The sequence below is a fragment of the Odocoileus virginianus genome, unplaced genomic scaffold, assembly GCF_023699985.2.
Source record: "Odocoileus virginianus isolate 20LAN1187 ecotype Illinois unplaced genomic scaffold, Ovbor_1.2 Unplaced_Scaffold_18, whole genome shotgun sequence".
Lineage (NCBI taxonomy): Eukaryota > Metazoa > Chordata > Mammalia > Artiodactyla > Cervidae > Odocoileus > Odocoileus virginianus.
In genome coordinates, this window is record NW_027224280.1 from 170,514 (window position 1) to 185,541 (window position 15,028).

A 15,028-nucleotide genomic window follows, 5' to 3' on the forward strand; every position below is an offset into this window, starting at 1 on the left:
TTCCAGGCCTTGGCCACACAGCATGTTTCAAGTGCTCAGAAGTCACACACAGAGAACATTTCCATCAGTCCAGGATGTTGTGTCACCCCATGCCACTTTAGAGCCAATGCAGACTGATCCTCATGGGGACCCTGAGTCTATTCCCATACTTACCAAGGGCCAGCCGAGATGCACCCACAGAACTGGGCAAACTGGATCTGTCTCCTGCCTTGGGCTCAGGATCTCTCACTGGGCATGCTGGAGGCACCTGGGCAGCTCTGCAGATGGGGGAGGCTCTTGGGTGGGTTTTTTTTTTTAATAACACTTTTGCATTTCAGTTTAAAACAATGCTCTTAACATGCATGCTCTTACCAGAAAATTCATGGAACGCTGAGAAGTAGAAGATGTAGAAACAGCCCTCCCCATCCTATCACCAAAATGCCAGCCAGTGTTTCCCATTTCATTGGACCCATTTCTGTGCCGTTTTCTTTGCATGGGCTATTTATTTTCACATTATTGTAATTATACCGCGGGCACCATTGTGGAATCTATTTTTTACTTCACACAAGCATTTTTTTATTAATGCAATTCCTTTCTAAATGTTTTTTTTTTCAAAATGGATATGGTTTAATTTTTTTAAGATTATGAAAGCAGTCAGTACTTATCGCACAAATAAAGTACTTGAAGGAATGACACATGATGGTTCACTCACTCGATAGCAATTTCTCAAGCACCCAGGATGTATCAGGATGCTCCTCAGGGCTGTAATTACAAATTTTAATGGCTGAATAATATTCTCTCAGGAGATTGTAATTCACTTAATTATTTGGCTATTTGTGGAGATTCAGGCGGTCGGATTCGTTTCACTATCCTCCGTGAGGCTCTGCTGAGCATCTCGGCAGGTGACTCCCTCTGTCCCAAGGAGAGAGTGCCCAGACGGAAGCTCGTTCTGCCAAATTCTGCTCCAAAGGGCTTTTCTGGGCGTCAGAAGGGCTGGCTCACTGCAGCCTTGCCAGTGTTAAGTTTTATAATCAAACAACCTGGCATAAATATCTAGGTTCAAAATATCTACTTCAGTTTCTGTCTTGAATTTTTCCTGAGGGTGAGCATTTTTCCACATTTATTGATTGTCTCTCTTCTTGTTGAGTGATTTATTTCTTCCTCACCTTTATTTATGAAGGACCAAGTGTTTCCTCTTGTGGTTCTGGGTAAACTTGATCCATGAAAGATACAAACAGTTTAACATCCTGGTTGCAAATAGTTTTAAATCCCCTTTGTTCTTTGCCTTTTCATGTCTTCATGCAAAAGGTGAATGATTTCTGTCTCACAATTTTGTGTGTGTGATTCCTTCCATTGCTTCTAGGCTTACAGAATCCCTTACAGAAACTTGAGAACTGTCCAGAGCTATCTGGGTTGGCCCTATCTGTGTGTGTGTGTGTGTGTGTGGAGGAGGAAATGGCAACCCACTCCAGTATTCTTGCCTGGAGAATTCCATGGACAGAGGAGCCTGGTGGGCTACAGTCCATGGGGTCGCAAAGAGTTGGACACAACTGAGTGACTAACACACACACACACACACACACACACACACACACACACACATATTGCGTGTGTGTGAGTGAGCATATGTGTAGCTGCATTTTTAAGATGTCTAATTCTTTCATCCAGGGGTCGGCAAGCTTTTTCTTTGAAGAGTCAGAGAGTAAATATTTTCCACATTGCAAGTCACAATGTCTCTGTCCTGACTATGGCTTTGTACCAATAAAACTTTATTCACAAAAACACTTCACAGCCAGATTTGGCTTTGAGGGCGGAATTTGCCAAATCCAGTTTAATTAAAAAAAAAAAAAGCGTGTTGGGGAATAGTACAAGGTGAGGTTCCCAAGTAGTAAGCCATCATTCCCATTTCTTTTATTAAGACATTTGTTCCCTGGCTAATGTGTGATCTTGATATCTGGTAGGGCCTGTCCCTGGGTCGTCTGCCCACACCCTGTATCCTTTGATACCTGACCTGCAGGTTCCACGTCAGTTATCTGAAAGCAAAACTCCTTTGCTCTTCTTGCTTGCCTCTTTGTCCCCTGACCTTTAGAACTGCTTGTCCAGTCCCTCGAATCAAGCTCTTGTTGTCTGGGTCTCTTCAGCCTCTGGAGCAAGGATGCTTCCCCGCAGACTTGGCTAGAGTCTGGCTCTCCGCAGACACTGGGTATTCCTCACAGAGGGACACAGGGGAGGCAGGGGAGGGTGGAAGAGCATGATCAGAAGCAAAGGCCTACAGTGAGGATGGCCAGACGGCCCAGGGTCACCAGACCCTGCTGATTAAGAAGTGGGAAGACAAAGCTGGCCACCAAGCAAGGGGCCGGGAAACACAGGCGTCACTGCCGGCCACCTCCATCCTGGCCACAGGGGACCTCAGAGCCTGGGGCTCTGGTCCTCTTGGCTCCCTTTGGAGTTGCGGGTCTGAACTCAGGCTGGCCCTGAATGCAAGTGGATGCCACCCAGCCACCACGGGCCCTTCTTCCCGAGGGGCCTGGGCACGTCCTCCAGCCCAAGACCATGGGGCGCTGGGCATCCTGGCACACCTGCGTGCTGACACCCACCCTGGACCCCCTGGGGGTGAGGCTGGCGGCGGTGGGCTCCGGGCCGAGCCTCTGCGAGATGACCGCTGGGCAGCTTGTGGTGGTGGGACCAGCCTGACCATGAACGCTCGGTGCCCTCAGTTGGGTAACCCGCTTCCCTGCCTCGTTCAGGCATCCAGCTGCCAGGCGGGCCCAGGGGGACCTTCCCGCTCCCCAGCCCTGGGCCTTAGCTCTGTTCCTGCTGGAAGAGCCTGGGCAGTGTCCTGTGTTAGTTTGGAGCCAGAGGCCTGGGAGGGAGGCTCGTGAGCTGGGGCCGGGAGTCCAGGCCCCTTGGTGCTGGGGTTCCAGCTGTCCTGGGGGCCCCCCACCCTACCTGACCCCTCCCTCCTGGGCCGCTGACCAGGCCCTTCCTCCCAGGACCTGGTGGGAGGGCCCTGGGTGTGCTCCCCTTCTCTGTCATGGGGAGCACAGCAGAGCGAGGGTGCCCCCAGCACCCCCATCTAACCACAGGGCTGGAGGGCAAGGACTGGCTGGGGGCTACCGCCTGGGACTCCAGCCCCACGTGGCTGCAGCTCTGGGTAGGAAGGGGGCGGCTTGGTCAGGTCTCCCGGGCTCCCTCTTCTGAGCAGGAGGCGGCACTGTCATCTGATTGCAGGGGTTGCCAGACCTGTCCCCCCAATTTGTCCCCCACCATCCACCAGCCCCTTCCTGGCTCTCAGCCTTAGTGGGCCATGATCAGTCCAGCGAGGGGTATTCAGACCCTGTATTGTTGTGATGGGGGCCCTCCTGGCTCTGCATGACCCCCTACTCCCTCCCGAGCACCCCTCTGGGGCTGCAGGGCTTCGCTGGAGAGGCTTCTGCATTTGTGTGCAGGGTCCTCCATCAGAGATAGCTTTCAGGAACCAGGAGGGCACAGGGTCCATGATTCAGATGGCAGCCAGGCCCCTGCCGTCTGATGCTCTGGTGACCTTCAGATCCTGCCATGGCTGCCAGCTGGGGTTGGTAAGGATGCTGGAGCAGAGCCTGGGAGTCATGCAGATGCCCCTCCCTGGGCCGCAGCTTCTGAGCTGTCCTCCAGGGTGGCACTACCGGCCACTCTCTCCTCCTCTGTCCGTGCTCTTGGCAGCAGGTCAGCCTGCAAACGTGGCCCAAGCACTCCAGCGTGCTAGCTTTTCGTGTGTGGGTCACAGAAGGTCAGCTGGACTGGACTCCCACATTCAGTCTGAATGCGTCTCCTCTGCCCCACCTAGCATCCTTGCCATTCACCCGTCCCAGTGGGGTGCCCACGACCAAGGTCTTTGCTACATACTTGGTGTGGCCTATGCCCAGGGTCCCTGTATGGTAATGATCCTCATCACTTCTTTCTCCTGGCCACTAAACCCACCTCCAACCTCTGGGCAAGCTGGGTCCTATGAGGGACCCAAAGAGACATGCTTTGCCATCACTCAGAGACCCCCTAGGTGGGGCTCAACTTAGCCTACGCATCTCAGGTCCCCCATCTGCAGCCTGGCCTTATGGACTCTTCTGTTGGCCAAGGGGAAGTGGGGATTCTTCCCTGATGGTCCCCCAGCCCTTGACCTTAACTCGAAGAGTCCTTCCAAGCCTGCCTTCCCAAGGGGAGACAGAAAGTAGACCCTTCCCCACGAGGACCCATAATGGGGTCCCCACGGAGGCTGTCCCTAGGAGGAAGCATGTGTCCTGACAGTCTCCTTATCTAGTCCCCCTGGGCCTGTAGCATCTCATGGCCTCCAGCTGTCTGTAATTTCCTTAATTACCTGCTTAGGACTTGGCTGCTTCCAGTGGCTTGGAGCTGGCTCTGGGGATTGGAAGCTGGCCGGGGTGGGCACTGTGGTACCATGGACAGAGCCAGGGAGATTTTTTTTTTTTTTTTTTTTTTTTTTGGTGGGGTGGGGATCAGGATTGAGGGCCCCTCATTCTATCCACGTGTTCTTGGCGATGAAAGCCTGGAGGTCAAGGCTCCGCAAGCCCCACGCATGTGTTCTCTGCCCCCTGGGGGGCCAGAGGCATGCACCAGGGGCCAGGCCCGAGTGCTTCTGGGTCCCACCCCAAGCCCACTATTCCTGAGCCTGCCAGCCAGGCCCCGCTCTGCGGAACAGGCCCAGGACCTCAGTGGCTGCCACCCACTCACAGGGTAAAGCAGGAGGGCAGAGTGTGGCAGCTTGGCATGCGGGGGCGGGGCCGCTGGCCCGGGCTCCCTGCTGCAATGCAGCGCTCTCCTGGCACAGCGGCCGTAATTGGATAATTAGTGTCACTATGCTTCCTGCCTGTGGGCTTCTCCGCTCCTGCTCGCTCACGCTGTAGCCTTCCCTGGCAGGGAACAAACGACCGTCCCCCCACCCCCAGGGTAGAGTCATGACCCCCATAATGCTGCAAGGCCCCAGTAAGTAAAAGGGCTTCCTGCTTCCCTCGGGATGGAGGGGTACCCGGCGATGCAAGGCCACCCATGTAGGAGTGTGGACTTCCCCCCAGAAGCATCCTAGGGACTCATTTCCTCTCCAGGCCCCCCACTCGGGCCTTGTGGTCCACAGGAGGGATTTGGGGCCTGGGTTGGCTTGAGGATGGCCCCAGAAACAGGGGAGGATGTGAAAGGCCCCTCCAGGGGTCAGCCCCTGGCCAAGCAGAATGGGCTGGCCTCCCTGGTGGAGCCTGGTTCTGACCCATGAATTCTGGTCTACAGGTGTGGCTGCTGGGCTTGAGAAAACCCTCCAGGGAAACAGGGCTCTGGGGCCCTTCCTAGGGGGGCAGTGTGTGGTGGTGGTGAGTTCACAGCAGAGTTCACAGCAATGCCACCAGGAGGAACAAGGGCACCTTTCCCTGATTCCAAAGTGGAGACCAAGAGAGGTTGAGAGATTTGTGCTGGGCCTCACTCTAGCCCCAGCACCACCAATCTCTGAGGTATATGGAAATAGATTTCCTGTCTGGTCACTTTGGTGAACTCTTTTAATTGGTTTGAACCATGTGTTCATCTCTTTTCTGGGCCTCTCTGGGCCATCACTTGGCAGATGAGCAATGTAGAGTTCTCCAGAATCAGACTACTTGAGTCCACATTGGCCTCTGCCCATTGCTGGCTGTGTGATCCTCTTCTGTTTTAAGAATGATTTATTGACTGCAGCAGACTTTCGTTGCAGCCTGCAGGGTCCTTGATCCTCGCCGAGACATGTAGGAGCTGCAGTTTTGGCATGTGACCTCCCAGTTCCCCAACCAGGGATCGAACCTGGGCCTCCTGCCTTGAGAGTGCAGAGTCCCAGTCCCTGGAGCACCAGGGGAAGTCCCTGGCTGTGTGATCTTGAGTGAGTTCTTTAACCTCTCTGTGCCTCAGCAGCTTAGTCCTAACGTGGGGATAATGAGACTCTTCCCACCTTCGAGGCTTGGGGCACAGAGGGAATGTAGAATTCTGCCACGACACAGAAGGGTGCTCAGTATTGCCTGTGACCTGATGGCTTGTCTGTGTCTCTCTCTCTGGTACTCTGCTGGTTCTGTCTTCTCCTTTGCCTAGAACTTCTAGGACAATATCAAATGACACAGAAGAGAGGGAGCCCAGTTTGGAACCACCCCATGTTCCAGGGAACCCATGGAAATGTCACAGGTTAGCAGGTCATGGAAACTTCAGGGAGGCCTCCTGGCTCTCCGAGAACCAGGGCTGACTTTGGTCAGGGAGGGAAGGCAGGCATATTACCTGCTCGTGAGTTCCTCCCTATACACCTGAATTACCCAGGAGAGAGGTTTAAGCTCTGTAACAGAGACCTAGCTTAATGGACATAAAAGTGAAAGGGAGAGAGGATTTCTTCTGTGCGTAAAAGTCTAGGGAGGCAATTTTGTGTTACTTGGCCATCAGGGATCTGGCTTCCTTGCATGGCATTGCCATCCTTGACATATGGATTCCACATGCCAGATGGAGCAAGATAACTGCCTCTGCTCCAGTCTTCACATCAGCATTCCAGTCGACAGGAAGGAGGAGAGGGGCAGGGGAGAACACATCCTTCTCTTTAAGGACACAACCCTGAAGTTGGCTCTGTCCCATGTGCTGAGAACCCTTAATGCTGCCCGGGAGTAACGCAGTTCCATGTCTCTTTTGCTCACATTGGCCAGGATCTAGTCACATGGTCCTCCGTAGCCACACTGGAGTTGGGGGAGGATAGTCGTTAGCTGGATGACTAGACTCCTAGCTAGAGATTAAAATATGATGTGGGAAGACGGGAATAGAAATCAGGGAAAGTCTAGCGAGTCTCTGCCACGAGCTCCTGGGGATTCGTGAGCAGCTCCTAAGGCTGGATTGTCTGCTCTGGCCACACCACCTTCTGGTTCCTTTGGAGGACAGGGTGGGATCAGCACCTCTGAGGAAGTGCACATGCGCAGCAAGGAGAGAAGGGGCACCCACAGAGGCCCTGGGGGCCACACGGCTTTCCAGAAAGGGACAAGAGTGGTGGCCGTGTCTGCCAGCAAGCCTGGCCTCTCAGCTTATCCGCTTCTCTGCCATGTATTGAGGCAGCCACCCAGCTGAGACAGGCTATGGGTGGTGCTGAAAGTCCCTGAGGCCACAGGGTTGGGGTGCAGGAAGGTCTGCTTAGGTTTCTGTGCAGGCAGGTGCTACTCCAGGAAGTTAACATTCACATGGGCCGAATGGTCAGCTGATCTGCCGATCAAGGCAGTGGAAATTCTGTGATGACTGTATGGCCTGGGGCACCACAGGAAGCTAATCTGGATACAGAGCAAAGGAGCCACGTGGCCTCTTAGGTTTCTTAATTGTGGGAAAGCACACAGAACTTCCAATTTAGCATCTTGACCATTTTAAACTGTCCAGGTTGGCTGCATTAAGTACATTTACGTCGGTGTGCAGCCATCCCCAGAATGGTCCATCTTCCCCAATGGAAACTGCCCCATTAGACTCTAACTCCCCTTCCCCCAGCTCATGCCCCCTCCCCATCCTCCTCTCGGTCTAGGGTCTGACGACTCAAGGCACCTCATACCAGTGTAGTCATACGGGATCTGTCATTGTGTCTGGTTTTTCTCACTAACCACCACGCCTTGTCGGGTCAGCCGTGTTGTAGCAGGTGTCTTTTGAAGGCTGAATCACACTCCATTGTGGGGCTGGACCATGTTCTCTACATCCAGGCATGCATTGATGGAGTCTTGGGTGGTTTTAAATGTCTTAGTTATTGCGAATAAGGCTGCTGTAAACACAGGACGACGAGTATCACTTCAAGTCCCTGCCTTCCCATCTGCTGGGGAGATCGCCTTCAAGTAGGATTGCTGGATCCTATAGTAATTGTAAGTCTACATTTTTGAGACCCACCCAAGGGCAAGAGCTGAATCAGGGAGAGCCTGGTCCCTGCCACCTCTAGGAATCCAGACTTGTGTTTCTCCGGGTTCTAGAATCCTTCTGGAGTGGACTGTGCTCAGTGGGGACCTCCAATGTCCAGAGTCCATGCATCTGTGGTTTGGTTGACCTCACACAGTCCTTTGAGTCTGTCCCTGGGGCAGCCTGGGTGTCCTGGTCACAGCGTGAAAGGAGCAGCCCCACGTGGGTGGAGACGGGAGCGGGTTTAGGGAGAGGATTGACCCTTTTCTGCTGTTATTGTTTTTGCCCAAAGCTCTTCCCTGGGAGAGCCACTTGGCGGGTGCACAGATTGTACCAGGAACAAGGTGGCCGGGGGGGGGGGGGGGCTGGGCTGTCCCTTTAAATCTGTTTTCTCTGTTTTAGTTCCTTCTTTTATCCTATCCTCCTCCCTCCACTAGCACAAGTGTCGGAGCTGTGAGGGCCCAGGAGCTGCAGTGATGGTGCCTCTGAAATATTAATGAGGCTGTTCTCTGCCTCAGCGCCTTTCCCCCAGCCTCCCTCCCTCCCTCCCTGGCTGAAAGCAGGCCTGGTCCTTGGATCCCTCCTTTCCCCTGCCCCAGTGGTCACCAAGGTGCATCATGCAGAAGGGAGGGTGTAGGGCCAGCAGGAGGGCAAGGGCCTGGGTGGGAGGGGTGGCGTGGGTGAAGTCAAGGGGGAGGGGCTGCTGGGCTCCCCGGCCCACCTGCCTGGGATCACGGGGATCTCCCAGGCCGGACAAGGGGAGGACACCCGCTTCCTTGAGTCTCCAAGGGCTCCCAGCCCCAAGCCAATCTGCAGATTCCAGGTGCCTGGATGTAGCGAGAGGAGGGGACTGTTATTTCAAAAAATCCCCATGGCGAGTCTGGATGCTCAGCCCCCCGGTCCCCGCGCAATTGGGTCGGCCGGGAGGGCACGCACGGGGCGGGCGTCAGGTGGCATCTGGTGCCCTGGGACTCTGCCTCGGATGGGACTCGGATGGGACTCAGATGGGACTGGGGACTCTACCTTGGGGGTTCTGCTCCCTAGTGGGGGTGTTCTTGGCCCCAGCTTACTGCCAGGAGGACCCAGGGACTTCTAGCCCAGGGCCACCGGCCACAATCCATCCACCCCAGGGAGGTGGTGGTGCCAATTACAGGGTGGTGCCAATTACAGGGCTGCCCGGTCAGCCCTGTGGGCTCAGATGTCCTCCACCCCTCGTCTCCTCCTCAAAGGCACTGGAGAATCGGAAGGGCTATCTCTCCTGGCAGCCCAGGGTCGTCTGACCCTCCCTTTGGGGACATGGAAGGTGAGGCCTGGAGATCAGAACCTCAGTTTTGCCTTCTCTGAAATGGAGCGAAGGCATCTGTTCGCCCTCATGGGGTGTCTGTGAAGAGGCAGTGAGGGAAGCCTCTGGAGCCAGGGCTTGGGAAGAGAAGCGCCATCTCATTCAGAAAGCTCCTAGCTGCCCAGGGCCCTGGGGGGAGAGGGTTCACAGGAGCCGAAGTGGGGGACCCAGGCAGATTAAGTCAGAGGTGCTGGGACAGCTCCCAAAGCCGGTCAGTGGTGGCCAGGGAGGGCCGGTGCAAGGCGGAGAAGACTCCTGGGTTTCTGGTTGGGTGGGCATGAGTCACAGGGCCCAGGGGCAAGAGGCATTGGAAAATCCAAGCATGAACGTGAGCAATCTCCGGCCATGCCCCACGCAACCTCCCCCCACCCCCCGGGTAGCAGCCTGTTGAAAGTCACACAACCGGGGGAGGTAGGTCAGGAAGCCCCCAGCAGGTCGGCTCCTGCCACCCCACCAGTGCTGGCCAGTTTGGGCCAGGATGGAGCAAGGGCCAGAAAGTCTGAGTTCCCCCTCCATGGAGGTTTACAATTCAATTAAGCCAATTAAGGTTTGAGAGATGGAAGTGTACAGAAATGGTATGTTCCCTGCCCTTTTGGTGCCTACAAACCGTTCTAGGCAGCCAGCCCAGACCAGGAAGTCTCTGTCAGGCCTGCAGCCCTGATAGGCCTGATCACTTCTGCTCTTGGCCATTTCAGGATGACTGCTGTCCTTTCTTTCAGGTGGAGGGAGGCCATCCCCAAGGCTTACAGGGAAACCAAAGGATATGCTGTTTGGTCTTGATCTTACTGATGACTCCTGTACCTGGTAGCCTGTGGAGTTGATGAAGAGGAACGTTCTCAAGAGCACACTCTCCAACTTGGGGGGTCAACTTATCATCCCTGCATCCCACCTCCTGGGGGATGGTGGGCCAGGATGGGCCCCTGGCTTCTCTCAGACCACTCAGACCTCCACTCACTCACTTGTCTAGGTCCCTGTCTGCAGCCACGGCCCACCACAAAGTGGGCATCCCAGCCACTCAACAACCACGTGTCTCAAAGAGATGATGACCCAAGCACAGGACAGACCCACTCTCGGGTTGGCACCCTGGCAAACAGTGAAATAAGGATTTGGCCATGGGATTCTAGACTCAGTGGCAGTCGGTTTGGGCAGAACTGTGTGGACAATCTCCATGTGAATTGCCACTCGGGTTCATCAGAGGCCTTCAGGGGAGTGGGGGACAGGACGGTGTGCTGACCGGGCTATGGGATGGAGCTGACCAACCAGCATAGGACAGGAGCTGAGGGGGCCTTTGAAGAAATGTGCAAAAGGGAGGGCTAGGAGGACTGATGCTGGGGCATGCTTTCTGGGCAGTGCAGCTTGGAGGCATAGACTGACAACTCCTGAACCAGGCCGCGTAGTGACCAGTCACCCAGCTGGAGGGAGACCTGTGGGGTGGTAGATGGGGAGACCTCTGGGGCCTGCCTGGCAGGCACTGAGGGCCAGGGATCGTTCCACAGCTGCAGGCAGGAGGCCAAGCTGCAGCATGGAGCAATGGCAAATCCAGCCAAGGGACCGTGGCAAGGGGCTAGGAGAGCTCTGTGCCCTCGAAGAAGGCCAGGCCTCAAATCTCTGCCTGGTCCCCTTACCAGGAGTCACTTTGGAGCCAGTAAGGCCACAGCAATGACAGCAAGGAGCAGCTCAGAGCCCCGGTGTGGCTGGGTCTGGGCAACTGCTGTTGCTTAATGGGAGGATAAAGGCACCCTTGGGTGAGCCCTGGTTGTCAGGGCCAGGAGGGAGGGTGCTGTGCCCTAGAAGGGTGCAACCTTCACCTGGATGAGCCCACCTGACTCATGTGGGCGGGCCTGGGTGCCTTAAGTCTTGTCTGAGTGAGTGTAGAGGCCAAAAGGATAAAAGGAACAGATTGTTCACCTAGCTTCCCTTTTAGAACAAAGCACTGGGGAGGTGGCTCGGTGGGGGGCCACGAAGTCACCTAGCTTGTCCTTGGGACCCCGGGGTCGAACTCACAAGATCTTGGAATGCAGGCCAGTGGCCTGCCTGCCAAGGACATCACAGCCTGGGGTGAGTGCCGGCCAGAGCTGGGGACTCTGCTCAGGGACAAGTGACTCACATATTTGCTGGATGCCCCCCAGCCTCCCGAACTCATAGGACCCCCAGATCAAGTTGCCTGTCTGAGCCCCGGGATTGGACTCCTGGTGGCGTTGGTGCCCTGTCCGTGGGCCCAGGGCTGATCAAAGCCGAAGCTGGGGCCTCCGCGGATGGACGAGACTCCCCTCTCCCCTCCAGCAACCAACAGGCAAGGGGCTGGGGCAACTGAGCCCAACTTGGCCAGTTTCATCCAGGGTGCTCCCTACTGGGAGTGCCAAAGCAGGGACACAGAGCTCAAGGTAGAGAAAGTTGGGCGAACAGGTATCCCAGCATGGGCAGCACCTAAGTGAAGGTGGAGAAGGAAGCTGGGGGGGGGGGTGACAGTTCGGGGCATCTGCAGAGGACTCAGGAGTGTTACTGACAGTCAGAAGCTGCCATCTCAGCCTCAGCGCTTCCAGAAAGAGCCTGCAGTCAGAAGAGGAGACCCAGGTATCCCTGTGTCTCTGCCCCTTCACCTGCCCAAGTGACAAATGGGAGGGGGATTCCTGCCATGCCTGCCTGGGTGGGTGGTGCCTTCACAGAGCATCCCAGAAGAAGCCCACCTGGCCCCAGACTAATGCCTGGAAGTCTCACTTCCTTCAAGTCCCCTGAGCTCCAGGCGCACCCTGGGGTCCCCACTCCCCCCTCTCCTGCAGCCCCAGCCCTCATCTCCTGCCTCCCTCCCCTATCATCTGTCATCAGCCAGCAGCACTCTGCTTGGTGGTGACCTTTGCCACTCTCGGTCCCATGGGGTCAGCAGCCCGCTTTCCTGTCCCGGACCCTGTCCCATTACCTGCCTCCTTCCTGGTCTCAGAACATTCTTCCCTCCAAAAAGAATGGCTCACTCCTCCATCCCGGCCCCCAGCTGAAACTCTGCCCCCCCAACACTCCAAAGCTGTTATGGCCACGTGTCTCAGCAGCGGGACCTGCTAGGTACCCACCTCCTGGCCAGAGATTGCAAGGACCTGTTCAGTCCTGCCCACCCCTCCATAGCCAGCAGGGATGGCCAGCACGGGCACAGAGTAGGTGCTCAGGAAAGCTCGGTCAGATGGCGAACAAGAGGGACAGGCAGTGGGGAGATGCGTGGGAGCCAGAGAGGACCATGCATTCGCGAGTCTGCCATCTTGTTCCCACGTCTTCCGGCAGGGAAGGCTGCTTCGTGCAGAAACTGTCTAGAGAGTTAACACTTAGGTGCCCAAACTTTGACAACCTGGTTCACTTTAGATGGCCATTGGCTGAGATGCCTCTCGGGCTACACCTCTGTGGCAGGGACTGCCTCAGTGTCCAGAGGAACCAAGAGTCCCTCTGTGTTCTGAGCCCCCTTGGGCCAGTGGGCAATGAAGGAAATGAACCTTGTTTCCCAGAGACTTGGTCTCAGCCCCTGAGGACTGGGGCACGTCCCTGCTCCTGGCATTGGCCGGCCTCTGAGAGCAGCCACGGCTCTCCTAAGATCAGAGGCCGCACGCCTCCGGGCCATTGTGTTTCCATGGGCAGTTCTAGATCAGAAACCTGGGTGGGTAGCCAAGAGCTGCTTCCAAGAGGATCCTTGTGAGCCGGGAGCTTCCCCAAAGGTGAGGGATCCAGCCCAACTGAGCCACGTTGCCAGGAGGCGTCTGCACTGGTGTGAAGGCCAAGGCCACATGCACTGAGACTTGTTCAGTTCCAGGAGCTTAATGCGTGGCCTTGGTGATGCTGCCACTCCATGCAAGCTGCCAGCCGGGATGAGAGGAGGGGAGAGACTAGCTGGAGAAGCTCGGGACCCAGGACCCAGCAGCCCAGCGGCCCCCGTGGTCTGTGCCACCAGACCCAGTGAGGGCTGCAGACAGGGCAGCCAGGGGTACCAGAGTTCCTTGGGCAAGTTTCAGGATGCTCCATGGAGGAGGAAGGTCGGTGGCCTGGGACTTAGCCAGCTGCTGTTAATTTGGGGGAGACTCCAGCTCCTCACTTTGCCATTTGGAGGGCTGGAGGGTGCAGGGGATGGGGTGGCGCTGTGTTATGGGGCAGGGTGACAGAGAAGCCACCCGTGACCTGTGGCTGCTTTCCGCTTTCTCCTCCACCCTCCCCTTCCACTCCCTCCCTCCCTGCCTCCTTCCCCTTCCCTCTGGCCCTCTCCCCTCCTTTTCCCCTGTTCACCCCACCCTTTCCCTTCCTAGCCCTGGACCCCAGGTGCCCCCAGGGCAGCAGAAACACCTGTGCACTAAGCCCTGACCTAGAGCCCAGCTGGCTCTGTCCATGGCTTGCCCTGTTCCCTGGACCCCCACGGGCCTGAAACCTTGAACTGCAGGGCCCCCCCACCTCCAAAGACCACTGCCGCCAGAGACTTATGGCATGCCTGCCATACAGGGCGAGTCTTAAATCAGGCAAGCGAGGGAATGTGATGGAGCATCTATGCCGGGGCAGAACCACTCACTGTTTGTTCCATCCCAACATGTCGCACCTGCTCCAGTATGGGGGCCCAGATGGACTTGTGGGGCAGCGAGAGCCCCCATGTCCCAGGTTGCCTATTGCTGCCGGCAGCAGGTCCCCACCGGGAGGCTCTCACACTGCCTCCTGCCCCCAGTGGCAAGCCCTGCCAGCTTGTGTGCTTGTGGTGGGCAGGACTGAGAGGTGACCTGGCAGGTAGGCCTGGTGGGCATGAGGGGCCCTTGCGTGGCCTGGGGGTGGGGGGGGGCGGGGGGGGAATTTTGCACCCAGTGAGTTGTGGCTCGACCTGAGTGCACATTTGCAAAGAACGTTCCAGAGAGGGGACCTTGGTTTCATCTCAACTGCGCTTCTCACCTCCTTCTCCCCAGGTGTCTGCACTTGGCCGCCCCGGCTACACCTCACCCCAGTGCTGGGACCTCGGGGGTCCGCCTGCCCCCGACGGAGGCTGCACCTGCGAGAACACCACCCCCTCCCGTGCCACAGGCAGGATGGGCGACGTGGCCAACAGTTCCATCGAGTTCCACCCCAAACCCCAGCAGCAGCGGGAGGCCCCACATGCAGGCGGCTTCGGGTGCACGCTGGCCGAGCTGCGCTCCCTCATGGAGCTCCGGGGGGCTGAGGCACTGCAAAAAGTCCAGGAGGCCTATGGGGACGTGGGCGGGCTCTGCAGGAGGCTGAAGACCTCACCCACCGAGGGTAAGTCTGCCAGCAGGGCGGGTATGCCAGTGGTGCAGGGCCATTACCTCCCCACGCTCCTCTCTGAAGAGGCTCCGTAGCCCCAGAGCAGACTGGGCTTGCAGCCACTTCCCAGAGGCACTCTTCACTAAACCATGACCACGATTGTGCCCTTGTGCCCTCCCTGGGCAACCATTTTCCCCTAGAGCAGGAGATGCTCTGCATGGGGCAACCTTCCCCCTGCCCCCCTGCCTCCATCACCAGCGGTTCCCACTCACATCTCTTCTCTGGATGAAATAGCAATGGAGTACCCAAGCTGAGTAAGGAAGGAAACGGGCACCAAATGGCTCATGCTGGCAGGATGGGCCATAAACTGAAACCTCAGCAAGAAATGAGTGGGGTGGCCCTTGACCAAGTGTTCCCCACACGCTGTCCCCCTTCTGTGTCCTCCAGAAGGTTCTGGGCATGGAGGCCTTATGGGTCTGCTGGGAGGCCAGGACCCCCTGGGGGGAGCCAGGCTTGGCCCCAGATTCCACCAGCTGGAGCATTTCTGGCCTAGCTGCCACCTCCCTGGCAGGGCTACTGGGG

The 15,028-nt window shown here is 56.8% G+C and overlaps 1 protein-coding gene across 6 annotated transcripts in view; it reads left to right on the plus strand.

The window, feature by feature from the left end:
* The window catches only part of ATP2B3 (ATPase plasma membrane Ca2+ transporting 3), a 61,532-nt gene that overhangs the window by 4,258 nt on the left and 42,246 nt on the right, over nucleotides 1-15,028 (plus strand). For all 6 annotated transcript variants that reach the window (XM_020885442.2, XM_020885444.2, XM_020885439.2 and 3 more), the window contains exon 2: nucleotides 14,134-14,461. In XM_020885442.2, coding sequence (XP_020741101.2) covers nucleotides 14,254-14,461 — 208 coding nt within the window. In that variant the 5' untranslated portion in view covers nucleotides 14,134-14,253. The remainder of the gene's footprint in view (nucleotides 1-14,133; nucleotides 14,462-15,028) is intronic.